At 37.1% G+C, this 16,211-nt stretch overlaps 1 protein-coding gene across 4 annotated transcripts in view; it reads left to right on the top strand.

Moving 5' to 3' along the window:
- Positions 1-16,211, top strand: part of LOC137278572 (uncharacterized) — a 78,051-nt gene that overhangs the window by 35,389 nt on the left and 26,451 nt on the right. For 3 of the 4 annotated variants that reach the window (XM_067811027.1, XM_067811026.1, XM_067811028.1), the window contains one exon: positions 2,994-3,058. In XM_067811027.1, the coding sequence (XP_067667128.1) occupies positions 2,994-3,058 (65 nt within the window). Of the gene's footprint in view, positions 1-2,993; positions 3,059-14,011; positions 14,056-16,211 lie in introns of those variants that run through there. The other variant, XM_067811029.1, reaches the window with a different exon arrangement.

The following is a 16,211-nucleotide window of genomic DNA, read 5'->3' as shown; positions in this document are numbered from 1 at the left end:
CCAAGGGCAAAATATCACTTTGTCATGGTGACATAACGTCAGGAACAATGCTGACGTCACGTTTCTTGTGCAGCGAGGGTGGGTAGCCAGCCTGTGTTTGAAAGTAGATTTAGGTTTATTTTCCTCAATTTGATGACTTCGGGAATAGACAGAATAGCATATTTGTGCCCATATTATACAATGTTTATGACACTCATGCCTAAATATCAATATGTACCTTGCTCTCACTTGGGAAATACCAATGTTTAGACATGTCCGAATGAAGGCCCTTTTAATCATAACAGGCACTGTCATGCTAACCATCAGTGTTCTGTGGTGATCCTTTGGGACTTAACTGACACTGCCATCTTCACTAACAGTGGCTGATTGGTCATCTTTCAGTGCAGTAATGGCACTGTCATGTTCATTGATAATGACTGTATGGTGATCCAAGGCAGTAATGGTACTGTCTTGTTCATTGATAAAGACTGGATGGTGGCCAAAGGCAGTAATGGCACTGTCGTGTTCATTGATAATGACTGGATGATGGTCCAAGACAGTAATGTCGTTGTCATGTTCATTGGGAATGACTGGATGCTGGTCCAAGGCAGTAATGTTAGTGTCATGTTCGTTGATAATAACTGGATCTTGGTCCAAGACAGTAATGTCATTGTCATGTTCATTGGTAAAGTGTAGATGGTGGTCAAAGGTAGTGAGGGCAACTGGATGGTGGTCCTCTTAGGCAGTAGAAACTCCATGTGATGACTCTACAATGCTCTCTGACAGTGGCTGATTTGTGGTCTTTATGGGTAATACAAGCACTGCCATGTTGTCCAAAGGTTCCTCATGGTCATCATAAGTTAATCTTGCAGTCAGTGGTTGGATAATGATGCTTTGAACATTCAAGCCAATTTCACATTTACTGAGAGCGACTGCCATGTTCTTGAAACACTTGTTATGGTATGGGAAGATCAGGAACAGAATACTTCTGATACAGTTCCTGACATTCACAAAGGATGGAGCAATTTTCTTGAACAGCTAACTAATATGTCAATAGGTATGGCAATGGTAGAGATTTCGATCTGAAAAGTGATTGTTATTGATGAAACCATTAGGTTGTGATTTTCTAGAAATACTCATCGTGCGCTTGTTGTTGGATACAGGTTTCGATAATATGTTTTCACCATGATACATGATCACATAAGAAATCCAGTTTATGTACTTGAAGAGTTTGTCTTTTTTTTTTTTACTCTTGAGCTCAGGAGTCATTTGTTATACTGTTTTTTTCAAGTGAATAATTGACATGCCTTTGCATGTGTTTGGTGGGGAAGGACATGCTCAAATCTTTTAATTAGCTGATTGTGAGTCATAAACCTATGGAATTATCTAATGGACTATGCAACTTGTTTGATATTTTTGTTTTAAGAGTTTTTACTTTCAGCAATGTGAATGATTGTAAATTGTATCCTTAACCATTAAACATGTGTGTACTACCATGAATATCTGCCAGTAGATTGTGCCATAAGTTATTTCTGGAGACTGCTGTGTTGTTCATGTAATTGTTGTCCTGAGTGTGTGTCATGCATCCTTGTTTCTTGTGTGCCTGGATATAATTTTGTGTGGAATATTTTCAGTGTTGTGTTTACTACATAATGTTTTCTTCTCCATTGTAGGCAAAAACTAGATCTTTAGTGATAAAATATTCTTTAATAATTTCATATGTACAAAATACTCATTGTTATGTAGCAAAATGTTGTGAACTAATATTTTCAGATGTACAGATTACAGTTCTGTGACATTTATCTGCCTAATCATATTCAATGACCACTTATCATCTTTTGACTGAAAATTTGCTCATTGATATTGACCAGAACTTTCTGTAACAAATATCCCAGGGTGCTAATGTCTGGTCCAGGAAAAAACATTGCTTTCACACAGACACATACCTGGCAAAGATGAAATCATGAACATTCATATCTGTCTGGTCATTCCAGGGGTGAAGTGTGCTGTAAAAGACAGTGTAAGAAAGTTCTGGCGAGGAATCAATCCTCTGCAGTTGCCATTTGTGAGGTGCTTAGAGTAAATGATGTTGCCAATGCTTTGATGTTTGGCAAAGTGTATCTTGAATTTAGTACTATTTACGTTAATAATTCTGATTGTGTATTCTTGTTATTGAACATTTTTCACCTGTTTGTAACAATACTGACACACATATAATGAACAAGATGCCATGAAAGTTCTGATGTGAGTTTGCGAGTTCTGAGAGTTTGCTTGTAGTAAATCTTTACACAAAATGATTCCAGATGATGAGTGAGTCATTGTAACAGTATCTTGGTTCAGTAGCAAAGGCTTAAGTGATACGAGTATTGGATCATTATCTGGACCATGTGTATGGTGCTACCAACAATTCTGGAAACATCATCTGAGATTCGTCTTAGCATCTGGCATGCTCAAGGGATGCAGCACAAGTCAGCAAATTGCATTGCTTAAGATGATGAGGTTACAGTACAACAGGCATATACAGGACAGTATCATGATACCAGGGAATATGGTTAACACAGATGACAAAGTCAGTTTGTGGTGACAGTAAAGGTCCATGTACAATACATTTCAAATAGGAGTTACAATATCTTTATACACATGCTAAATAAAGAATTCAAGAGTATTGAAGCCATTGGTCAGTTATGAATGCAGTCATTGGAGCTCAAGAATATTTTTGGTTGTCTTTTGTTTGGTCTCTTAGACATGACAGTTGTTGGAGGGTTCATATTTTCCAGAGTGTGTTTGACAGCACCAAATCCATGCTTGTAGTAAACATCTGAAGAAGCATCACTAGAGATATTCCTTTTACAAAAAGCTTAAGAGTAAGGAGTGTTTAGGGAGATATATTATTTTTCTTTGGGAAGCTGGCAGTGTGTGACATGTACTTTATGTCTACAATCCTGCCTGTTTAAATTTAATTGCGAAATGTATTTTTATTCCTGGTCTTAGACATTATGCCTTATCTCTTTCAGAAATTGCTGAGAACAATCGCCTACTGTTAGAAGCTGAGCAGGCTGCCCATTTGTATGTCCATCAGGTAAGTGTCAGCTAATTCAGTAGCAGATTGAAAGATGTCATGTAGGCAGGCTTTGGAGAGCCTTAGCGCTCCAGGTAATGTAATGGAAATCTGTGGACATGCTGCACTTGATATATGCATGAAATGAATTCAGTGTGAGTTGAGGTATACATCCGTAATAAATGCTTTAATGCGTTGAGTGAGGGCATAGATGACATCTTCAGAACCATGGAAGCAAACAGGTGCTTGCTGAACTGCAGTTACATGTACAGCATCTGCATTGAGTTTATGGCCTTGTCATATTACAAGCTCTGCTGAGTCACAGTAACAAGTCATGCAAATTATGATGAAAACTATGACAACTGTCATGACCTAATAATTGTATTTGCTCACACTGGTGGTGATTGTATCAACTTAATTGCTGTGGTTTGTCGAACTTCCATAAAGGTGGTTAAGAGTTTTTGTCTGCAGTTACCGGTTACCAACTCTGAAATTAGTCAATTGTGGTCAGATTGAACACTGTTACACTGGTGAATGCAACCACATCACAATTCTGCAGGTACTGTCCTTGGGGTCTGTTGTTATCAAGTGCAATGCACATTTCAGTTGTGAAATGCATACTGGGTATGAATCACTTCTGAGTGTGGTTGATAAATAAATCTGTGTTTCTAAGGATGATACGAAAGTGTGTATGTACCAAGAATATTCCCTCCAGAATTATGACATGTTTGTAGTGCTATGATATGCAAAGAGACTAAAGTGTAGTGACATCTTGTAGTGCTATGATATGCAAGGAGGCTACAGTGTAGTGACATCTTGTAGTGCTGTGATATGCAAGGAGGCTACAATGTATGACATCTTGTAGTGCTGTGATATGCAAGCAGACTACAGCGAAATGACATCTTGTGGTGTTATGACATGCAAGGAGGCTGCTTTGTAATAACATCTTGTAGTACTATGATATGCAAGGAGACTACAGTGTAGTGGCATCTTGTAGTGCTGTGATATGCAAGGAGGCTACAGTGTAGTGACATCTTGTAGTGCTGTGATATGCAAGGAGGCTACAATGTGTGACATCTTGTAGTGCTGTGATATGCAAGGAGGCTACAATGTAATAATATCTTGTAGTACTGTTATATGCAAGGAGGCTGCTTTGTAATAATATCTTGTAGTACTGTTATATGCAAGGATGTTAAAATGTTATGTCTTGTCATGCTATGAGATGCCAGGAGGTGACAATATACTCACATCTTAATGTACAAAGAGACTACTATAAGTTGTTCACTGGTCACAAGGGGGACATTGGTTATTATCTTATCTCATACATAAATGTTGTTTTGTGATTGGCTGAGCGCTCTTCTGTTATTTTCAGTGTACCTTGCTTACAAGGGTGGTACATTGCAATTTACCCTGCTGCTTATAGCAGCTCATTTAGTGGTAGTTCGTGGCTTTGTGGTAGTGAATAACATATTAAATGGCTCTTGATGCATAAAAATTTCTGATGTTTTGCAAATGGAAATCGATGGAAGGGAGATAGCTCTGAATCTGTATTTCTTGTGTTTGATTTTCTGCAAAATCTAACGATGACAATGAAAACATTTGACTCTGTTTCCAATAAATAAGTTCTGACAAAACAGTCAAATGTAGTCCATGTGAATATTAAGAAGGGGAATCACATCGCGGCAACTTTACTAAGACAATAACTATGAGAAAAATTGGCAAGACGCAAGATTCGAATCGTTTGATTTTTACAGATTGGTGGGGACCATTCATTGAGGTACCCATGATGTTTGTTTTTGTTCCCCTCACCCTTTGGGCAGAAGGAACATAAACAAGCATCAAGAGTACCTCAACCCATGAGGGACCATAAACAAACATCGAGGGTACCGCAACCCATGAGGGAACATAAACAACCAGCAAGGGTACCTCAACCCATGAGGGAACATAAACAACCAGCGAGGGTACCTCAACCCATGAGGGAACATAAACAACCAGCGAGGGTACCTCAACCCATGAGGGACCATAAACAAACATCGAGGGTACCGCAACCCATGGTCCCCGAGGGTCCAGTGAACAACTTATAATGACTCTCATGTGACCTACATGATTAGTTAATAGTATGCAACGATATTATGATTTGATGATTCATAAGAAATTTCCATGCAGCGTGATGCCATGACTGATGCAAAAGCATGCTGAGCAACTGTAATTGTCAGCATTTCTGGCTTCTTTTGTTATTTACAGGGAAAACAATAAAAAGCCATATAACAATACACAGATAGTCAGAATCATTCTGATTACCCTTTTCAGGCTAGTTTGTAAGAAATCAGTCATCGGTAGTAATATCATATGTCAACATTGTACATATTAGGCAATTTCTTTGAGGTGAACGTCGTTTTAGCAAGAGTAAACACAATTGCCGTATCCTTCCGATTACAATTTCACTATTATGATGTATGTTTTGCGTATCATTCAGATATTTTGTCATGAAACTAATTTCAGTATCTACATTTAGCCTTTACACAGGTGTTAGAAGGTCACATGTAGCCATTCCTGCAACAAGTGCTTTAGTTTCTGTGATGTACAAAATTCAGTACGCAGGGACTACTATTGCACTTTCATATGAACAAGTTGATAAACATCAATTTAATTCAACCTTGTAAGTAAAACTGATAATATTCATGAAAATGTATGTATTTTTTGAAGTAGACAAGCACAAGCATTTGATGGAATGTTAATTTTGAATTGTCTGAAGCACAGGTACATTTTTTTTTGTAGCCATTGCTAGAATTTGCTTTCAAGAAAAACAGTTTTAGTGTTCTTTCTTTGCTTGCATTCGTAGAACATCCATAATTTCCATACATCATACATAAGTCAATGTTATTCAAACATGAAGTACCATGAAGTACCAAATGAGTTGCCACTGGCAGTTGGTTACATTGAAAATAATAGAAGAGTGCTCAGCCAAGCTGACAGCAACATTTATGTGTGAGGTAAGATAAAAAGTAATGACATCTTGCAGTGTTATGATACGCAAGTAACTTACAATGTAATGACATTATGAAGTGTTTTCATATTACACATGGAGGGTTCAATGTAATAGCACAATATTTGTATGTCCTATTACCAAAATGTCTTCACAAAGACTACAGTTCACTACAGTAAGACCCGTGAAGATCCCCGGGTAGAATAGGTCCTCAGCAACCCATGCTTGCCATAAAAGGCAACAATGCTTGTAGTAAGAGGCGACTAATAAGATCAGGTGGTCAGACTCGCTGACTTGGTTGACTCACGTCATCAGTTCCCATTTGCGCAGATCGATGCTCATGTTGTTGATCACTGGATTTTCTGGTCCAGACTCGATTATTTACAGACCGCTGCCATATAGTTGGAATATTGATGAGTGCAGCGTAAAACTAAACTCACTCACTCACTCACTCACTCACTCACTCACTCACTCACTACAGTAAAGGGAGCAGTACGAAATATACTAGTAGATAATCTTAACACAGCATATGCTTCTCTCAGACTAGTGTAACCCCATCGTTTTATGCTCAAAGGTCTTAATGTCGAGATCATGTCAAGCATAGGGCAGGAGTATTGTTTAGGTTGTGCTTCAACAAGCCTTTTCAAGATGACTATTTTCAGCAGTAACCTGACCTGGGGAAGAGATTCTTGTAGATAACTTTGTCCTGTAATATTTCCTCTTTAGTTGTTTGAGATGCCCCACTGTCAGACAAACAATGCTTCACTGGTATTTCTGCATGATTTCACTTGAATAGCTTTTGTGTGCTAATAATGTACATCTTACAGTGTTCGTTCAGAAGTTCTTTTGCCACATCCCAATGTGTGGGATTACAGAAAGGACCAATGTGTTTACTTTGTATGGCAAACTAGGATGGCCAAATGTTTTTCCCGGGAAATGACAATGTTCAAGTGGCCTTGTATCCTCCCATATTCATCTACAAAATGTTTAAGGCATTGAGTAAGAGAAACATTTAGACTTTGTGTGCGTGGAGGTTTTCCTGCCCATTTAGCCTCTTTATTTAGGTCCATGGCTTTGTGTATATGTGTGTGTGTAAAAAATCATTATGGGAAAACCTCAAAAATGAAATATCAGAATTCATTCATTCAATGTTATTCGTTTGGGAAAACCTCAAAAATGAAATTTCAGAATTCATTCATACAAAGTTACTTAGTAATAGTAATTTTTTATTTTGTATTTTTCTTCTGTTTTCACCTTTCTAGGATCAGCAGGTGCTTTAACCAATTAAGAAAAATAAGTATCACATAACTAAAGTTGGAAGTGGACAAAGAGTGAGATACTGTCATATTTAACAAAACCCATTCCTTCGCATCTGCAAGTTTGGCAGATATATGGAAAAAATCTTTGGTTGATGATAATCTAAAAATATCAACAGTCACCATGGTTTGTTATTCCAGAACAGATGTTGAACTTCTAAGCAGAAGACTCCCTCAAGAAATAGAAAATAGAATTATTTTTTAAATGTAAAAGCCTTTATAAACATTTGTACAAAAGAACATGAAGATAGCAGTCTTAGATTTCTTCTAGAATAATGGAAAAAATTGTAAATGGACACCTTATAAAAGAGGTTGGTTAATGACTCCCTCAAGATTGGAGTAAATATGGAGGAAAGCATAGAAAGTCGTCAGTCTGTTGGTGGAGATGTATGACAATGTTTGGTCTGCTTTAGCAGAAGATGCTATTAAAGGACAAGATAAATAACAGCAGTCTATTGGCATTGGTGATGTTTGTTCAGCACAAACCAGGGACAGCTTACTGCCTTCTGTTGTTGAGTCACACCCATCTGAAGTATTTAGGTGAACAAATTCTCTTTCAGCCACTCTGGATATCAGTATAAATGACATTTCATTTATGTGTGAGAGACTTGAAACATTGTTGGTGTACAGCAGTAAATAAGTTTTGAATAACTGATAATTAACTCATCATGAACTGATTTTATTCCAGGTCCTCGTGTTATTCATGAGATATTACTGTTATCAGTCAACACCACAAACACCATGAATGTTGTCACCTTTAACAACTTCTGTCAGTTTAAATTTGTTAGTGCTGGTCTTTTATGTGGTTGTTATGTTGGCTTTGTTTTGTTCTTGAAGCTTTGACACATTCATATATTTTCTATTTTATTTGGGGGTACATGGTGTTGAAGCTCTTCATACTGAAAACTCTGGTCTGATTCCCCATATGGGTACAATGTGTGAAGCCCATTTCTGGTGTTCCCCGCTGTGATATTGGTAGCATATTGCTAGAAGCATTGTAAAACAAAACTCACTCGCTCACTATTTCATTTTGGATCACACTCCTAAAGCTTATATGCCCTTGTGTTTCCCTGTGTTTCCTTCACCTCCTGCATATTTCCAGCTGCTGCTGTTGTTTTCAGTACTTGGATTGTTTCATGCTGCACCCAGCACTGTTCAAGGTACATGACAACATTCCATAAGTAACTGAATTTGAACTAGACAATCTAGTGATTGATATCATGAGCATCTATACAAGTTTGATGACATGACATACATCAGTCATTCAGCTAACCTGACCATGTGATTGTGTTATTTGAGGTAGTTATCATCATAGTTTAATCATAGGTTGCTGAAGGCCAATTCCACTTCTGGATCCTCAGACGTGTCAGGACAGTTGCTTGTGTATACCTACTGACTTCTGTGTGTGTATTGGTGAAAACTACGCGTATCAAAGACAAAGTTTATCCAAACCTTACAAACGTTTGAGTAGTCACTAATAGTGGTACATTACGTAGGATGTTTTTACACATTTGAACAATCTGTTGAAAGAAATTACTCTTTTGCCTTGTTTCATTGTGACAGTTTGCCATCTTTAGTATTATTTTTACCTTCAAGCCAATGTGTGAAAAACTGATCAAATGAAAACAGTAGTTAGTGGTTATTTTGCAGTGTAACCTAGGTGTGTATCACAAATATATGGTATTTATGTTTGTATTTATCAAAAGCAGCAATGCTGTATTATGATTCTTTTGTGTGTTGGAGCTGTTGATTGTTGTCAGCTGAACTACTAAACATCTCTTCTGGAGCTGTTTGTTTTGGAAACTAGCAATATTACAGAAACACTTGGCGTACCAAAGGCTTTAAGAAATGTAACTTTAACAGATAGGGTTTGTGTGATACAAGAATGCAATACATTTATAAAGGATATGTTTTATTGAAGAACACTACTGTCATTGCTTAGCAACCAAGTATTGTGGAAACAGTCCGCATGAACTGCATATGAACACACAGTGCTGTAAAAACAATATATATATTTGAATGTTTTGCTGATGTGTTGTGTGGATGATATTCAAATGTTTCAGGTTGGTTAATGTTTGTCTATCCAAACTTTTTTCTACCTTATTTAGTCAAGTTGAAGATATATGTCGTTTTGAATGGGTGGCTCTAAAGATAAGAATGCGATTTCAAGATTCTTGAATATCACTCAACGACACAACCGAATAAGTAAATGTTACTTATAAGTACATAATGTTGTTAGTGGGTTCTGATTTAGTTTTATACAAAAGACAAATATGTGCACATGATGAAGATATTTTTGTAGTTCACTACAAGTATGTTTTATTAGTGATATTACATTTTATTATGAAAGTAGAAGTTGTCAATAATTTATTTTTGACAAACTGTAAGATAGCAGTAAAACACCCTAAATTTATTGTCAAATGTTTGTTTGATGAGTTGATAATCAGTCCCTACAAGCTTCTTGAGTTTTTTAGTCTAATCAAAGCAAAACTGAAAATAGATGATCTTTGTTATGATGTCAGTGTCACCTTCATTCTATGACAGACATGTAGGGCAGGCAAAACACATCAGACCCTTAGAATTCCCTGACAACCAAACTATCGGAATAAATCACTAGATTTTACTGCAGCTGACGAATTAAGCTATGAGCTGTGAACGTTGTGTGACAAATGAATGTTTTGCAATTGTGCTGAGACTTAAATCCCTACAAGGGTGCATGGAAAAGGAAACCGTAATATCTTGGTGTGTCTGAGTCTCCATATTTGTTTCATAGGACATGATTTTTTCAAAGTTTTGTTGTTGTTGTTGTTCAACCTAGCCATGACAATAATGAAGGATTGTCTATATTTACCTTCCTGATGAAGGTAAGATTCATGAACATGAGGTAATTGTTTCTCTTCTTCCCCAATCTTTTGATTCACATCAGCTACTGCAGAAACAAGTTTATTCAGGTTCATGCATTGTTTCATAATGGAAACATGTTAAATACATTGTCATATATTCTAAACATTGACATGAGTGTTCAAAGACAAAAACTTGCTGTAAACATACATGCTGAAAATATAGACACTTAACATCTGAGGCGCATTGCCTGCCTAAGAGAAACATCAATTTTCCATGTCTTCAGTTTTTGTTTCTACTTAAAGCACACATTGTACATGCAATCTGAGTTTCAGATAGCCTACATAATAAAAGTGTTCAGTTCAATCTCATAAATATATATACAGGAATACCATACAAAAGGTGAACAAATATCAAAACTGAACTCATATACACCAAAACAGAACTCATATACACCAAAACAGGACAAAAATCACCAGGGGGACCAAATTATGCAGAATCGCAAGCCTAACATTGGGAAGTATGAACATAGGTTTGAAGCTTAATACAATAGGGGGTTGATGCACTACATCCTGGTGTCAAATTTTCAAGATTAGACTCAGGGTGATGAAAAACATTATTGACTACAGCCTGTTCGTCTCTCCTCGCCGCCATCTTTGATGATATTTATGCCGTTTCAGGATGCCATTTTTGGATGCTTTGACTGCCGTTTAGTGCACTTGGCAACCGTTCTTGGGCGGTGTTGTAGCTGATATGCGAGTTTTGTTACCATTTCAAACAATTAGTTTTCCGTTACAGGGGGGTTGTTTCGGTTTTAGAGGATATTGTGACAGTTTCTGGTGATTTTTTTTATCTGTTATGGTGTATATGAGTTCTGTTTTGGTGTATATGAATTCAGTTTGATGTTATGTTCACTGTTTGTATGGTAGGCCTGCATATATATTCTGATTATTAGTGGTGTATGGTTTACTTTGAACTGTTTAACAAGTATTAAGCTGGCATGGCTGCCTGACAGACTGGGGCATTCTCTTTTGCTGACTGTTGTGAAAAGTTACATACCCAATGGTTGGGCCATTAGCATTCTAGTTTTAATTTAGTGTCAAAGGCAAAATTACAAAAAGCATTAACAATATTGTTCTGTAATCACTGCATTTGTTAATATCAATTAAGCTTTTTGTTGTTGCCAAATACTAAGAAATATCAGAAGCTGCAAGACATCAGGTGAACAGGAATAGCTACTCCAAAGGAAAAGACTGACTCAGACTCGGATCTCTGTTCATATGTGTACTTAAATTGAATAAAATTTGACATTTAAGTTGACAGCCCACCAGGTTTTAAACATTTTTGAGAAATAAGATCAATCAGAACTATTTGTAGTGTTTATCATTTTGATAGCCTTGTTCACAAGTCAAGAAAATTGTGGTAGGTAATATTTGGTCTGATCCATGAACTGTGTCTGGAATGTTTGGTAACTCATTGTCTGGCTGTAGCTGAAATAGTCTTCATATCGTATAAAATTTGATTCTTTAAAGTGGCCTACTGCAGAATTCTTTGTTTTCCCTAACTGTGAAGTTTAACATTTCTTGTCCATGTACTTCTTTGGCTGCAAAGTTTGAGAGAAATTGTGAATCACATGCTATGGTGTTAACTGAGTCTTGGACATGTTATCTGACCAAATGAGTTCGGATTTGTGAGTAAGCAAGTGTGAGTTTAGCTAAATATGTTGGTTTCCAAAGGGAAAATGTGAGCTTTTTTTTAAAAAAATATGGAAGTTGTGGGACTTCACTTGCTTTGCAATTGGGTCTGGCAATGCTTCCGTTGACAGAGGGACATTAGCCAGATTAACATACTTTATATTATATATCATACAGCTGTTCACTGTGCCAAAACGTTGGTTGCCCATTAGCCTTAGCCTGTGAATTTTTCTTTGTTTCTGTAGAGAGTAGTTTTATGTATTGACCATGAACTATGATCAGCTCTTAATATTATTACTACTAGACAAGAAGTGTTTCAGTATTCGAGCTTCGGACAACTAGCTATAGCCACAGACTGCGATTTTTTTCTGTCATAGCCTTCCTGAAGGCTCAAGCAAACTGAATTGTCGCAGAATGTCTTCCTCTATGTCACAATGTATTAACCTTCCCATTATGCCATTCAGTATTCCAAAAGCTCAAGCCTTTTGGATTTACATTTCACAATGTTGACGTACTGTTGAGCATGCTCTCTGAGTAAAGATATCAGAGACAGCTATATGACTTGCTGAAAAGCTGTTTGATCAGAATGTCAACTTTCAACTCTGTAGTAAAACTTTCAGGGAGATTTATGTGCAACATTTCTAAATTTGATGCATCAGTGAAAAGAATTATGTTTGATGCAATTTCCAACTTTGACTTTTAATATATGTTCCATACTTTTTATCCTTTTCACAAAGATCTGGTGTTGTCACTGTTTGATTGTGACTGATGAACACATGCTCATGATACAATCTGAAATATACAATCGGCTGGTCTCATGGCAGAGGTATTGTATGGTACTTTATAGGGTTTGTTGATTGTATTATATGAACAAAATGTTTTTTGTTTTAAAAAAAATGTGCTTGAATTCTGCATTGACTTGCCATTGAACCTAGTTATGGTGTCTCTCAAGCTTTCCCCCAGAAAACTGAACATCTATGGGAAACATCTGTGCCATGGTAGCAAGACTTAAAGTGCTTTAAGGAATTATTGTCAAATTTGTTTGTAATAAGCATTTGGCATGGTGTGCGTAGGGAATAATATTGCTGTTTTGAACATATACATTCTCTCTCTTGCCCAACAGTGGATGTTAGCTTGTCGTAACCCACATGTTGTTTAATAGCAGGAATGCTGACATACTTACACTTTTAATATTGATGTACAATTGGAAACATGTTACCTACAGTAAGTAGAATCAGGAAGGGTTTTCAAACCTGATACATCATATGACATCCATAGTCAAGATAGTGGTGTCTGAAATACCAAGGCTGTCAGGATATGTACAGTGTGGTTGTTCACACACTTTGTACAGATATATTGCTATGTTGTCCCCAGGGCATAATATACATTTTTGTGTGACAACATTGTGAAAATTTCATCTCTCCCACTTTTGACTGTATAGAGAAATGATAGTATTCTCTGTATAACACTTACACAATCAATCAACATGAAAATATTTTGTGTTGCGTATAGCAAATCACAAAAAAAATCATTGAAATCAATACTACTTCATGTCCCTGCCTTGTTATAAAGCGTACAGAGCTTGCTTCTGTTCTTATGCTAATGCAAGTTTAAATGGGCTCAGCAGTGTACCAGGGACCAGTAAAGTGCATTATTGGCATGGATGGAATCCTTTCATTGTGTCATTATCTCTGTTCATGTGTCAACTCCAGCTGAATAATGCCCGCCCATTTACACGGCCAGGCTCTTTTGTTGTGCATTGGCTCCTGAACCCTGGCGGTTTCCGCTATTGATTATGGGCTGTTGCCGTGGCAACTACTAATCAGGTTCACATGGTTTTTATTGCGCTCCCAGACTTCAAATATTTACTTATGACTATGTTGCTGTATTTGCATGTAAATGCCCAGCGATGGTGGGCTCCCCACTGAGCAAATTGCCATTGGCATTTAAAGTTTGTGATAACACCTTACTGGGATTGGCTGCAACCCAGCAACCTTTGGCAGCCTGCCAGCAGTGTGTCAGGTTACTTGTATCAACATGATTTATTGCCGTTGTCATTGGCAACCATCTCCTCACAAGGGCTATAATCTTTAGAACAGCCCAGTACTGTAATTTGGGCTGTTTTTGTACGGTCGGCCTTGCCTTAAAGCGAAGGCAAGGCTGATCCAGGCCAAACTTAAGGTAAGATGTACTTAGATTCACACGTAGGTGAACCAAATACAGTTAATTAAGTTGTACTTGCGCGCACCCATAAATTTGCTTCAGGGCAGGCAAATGAAATATTTACTATTTAAAGCAACAGGGCTGAAATTTTGCATATGTATTGAAAAGTTGTTGAATGAATATTCCATCAAATGTTGGGTTTTTTTTCATAAAAAGTTTCAATTTTCTTTCTTTCATGAATTTTTATTTTCATTTTGAAATATTGTCAGCAATGAGCTGCATGTAATCTGATGATTTTGCCGTATGCACCATAACCAGCATTGGGGTAGCATAGTGGTTTGAGCGTTCGTTCATCTTTCCAAAAACGTGAACTTGATTTTCCACTTGTGTACAATGTGTAAAGCCCTTTTTTGGGTGTCCCATGATATTCCTGGAATATTGAAAAGCAACATAAGACTTCACTCACTCACTCTTTAATTGAAGTTTGGAGGTTTTGAGAAGTAACAGTAGCTTGAGTATTTTGTCTTATGTTTTAGAGTTTGTTTAGGTCATGGATAGTAACCCAAGGATAACTCTTGATTTGTGTAAGGAGTTACTGATTATAGTTTTGAGTCCCAGATTCCTTGACTTGTCAGATCCTCAGGGGCTTCCTACCTTCTTCTCTCATTAAGGTGACATACCTGACTCCAGTATGTTAGACCTAACTCTGTATACTCTCGCTTTCCTTAGTATTTGCATCAACATGTTTCCCATCTTTACTGACCTTGATAGATAGTCATGGTATCCTTGAGAACAAGCCTAGTACTTTGTAATGTAGGTCACCCAAACCAAACAGATCCAGAAGACCTAGCCAATAGTGTGTCAGGTGCTCCCATGATGAAATGATAGGTGTCATGTTACAGCAAATCTGGTAGCAGTAGCTACAGTTTGGTTACAACATCTGATAGTGATCACCATAGGAAGGGTTTCATGTCTGTAGTAAATTTGGATCAAATGAGCAAATTTGATGGGAGATACCACTGTCTATATCTTTAACTGTTTATCATGAGATAAATGTTCACAAGGGGATATGTTTCAGACAATACAATACCTGTTCTCACCACTGTGAAAAGTGGCAGGCCCAATCATGGGTTTGGTGTGGTGGCCGTGAAGGTAACTGAAATTAATTCCAGGAGAGATGAACATTATATCTTAAAAAATTCAATGATTTATTCTGTGCCTGCTTCCCAGAAAACTACATTAAAAATGCTCAGTATCTTTTTGAATGTACCGTGACATGCTCCAAAATAGATGACATCTCTTCAGAATGAAGCCATAATATCCAGAAAAAAATGGATAAGCTTGTTATTATTTATTTTTTTTTTTTTCATTATAGGATATTTATATAGCGCTCATATCCATGCAACTAGTGCTTGCTCAAGGCGCTGGTATTTGTTTCCCTCTATTGTTGGATGTCAGTCTCTATGTCACATTGTACAATGATTGTAACTCCCATTCTCCAACACAGGCTTACGATAGTCATAGTGCTAAGATTCCTTTGTGCAAGTGGGCTTTGGTTTTTACACCTGGTCACAAATGGGTTCGATCCTGTCACCTCCATCTCCCTGGATCACTAGACTGGCGATTTAGCAAGATGGTCCACCACGCCCCATAGGCTTCCACTATACTGATGAATAAATACATGAATCTGATTATTTTGGGGGTTTTTTTGTTAAATAATTAGGACCTTAAATTATCTTGTTTATTTCACTTTATATGACCTCATTGTTTGCTAGGAAAAGGATAGTTCTGCTGTCTCATTGAATGACTGACATTTCTCTAGCACTAGCATGAATTGTTGTATAATGTCCAGGAGTAGCCTATAGTTATCTGTGTCTGGTCATGTTTGTTATGAAAGTTGCTCTGTAGATCCTTATGATGTGTAAGATAAGGAGCTATAATTGTTTTATCTGGACCATCATTAGGTGTAAGATGACGAGGTGTAACGGTTGTATTTTGACCCTCACAAGGTGTAAGATAAGGAGCTATAATTGTTTTATCTGTACCCTCATTAGGAGTAAGATGCTGAGATATACTGGTTGTATCTTGACCCTCACAAGGAGTAAGGTAAGGAGCTATAATTGTTTTATCTGGACCCTTATAAGGACTATGATAAGAGCAAATCATCATATTTT

Source organism: Haliotis asinina, chromosome 3, assembly GCF_037392515.1.
Source record: "Haliotis asinina isolate JCU_RB_2024 chromosome 3, JCU_Hal_asi_v2, whole genome shotgun sequence".
In the NCBI taxonomy this organism is placed as follows: domain Eukaryota; kingdom Metazoa; phylum Mollusca; class Gastropoda; order Lepetellida; family Haliotidae; genus Haliotis; species Haliotis asinina.
The sequence above is the reverse complement of the archived record's forward strand: the minus strand, read 5'-3'. Positions and strand labels throughout refer to the sequence as shown.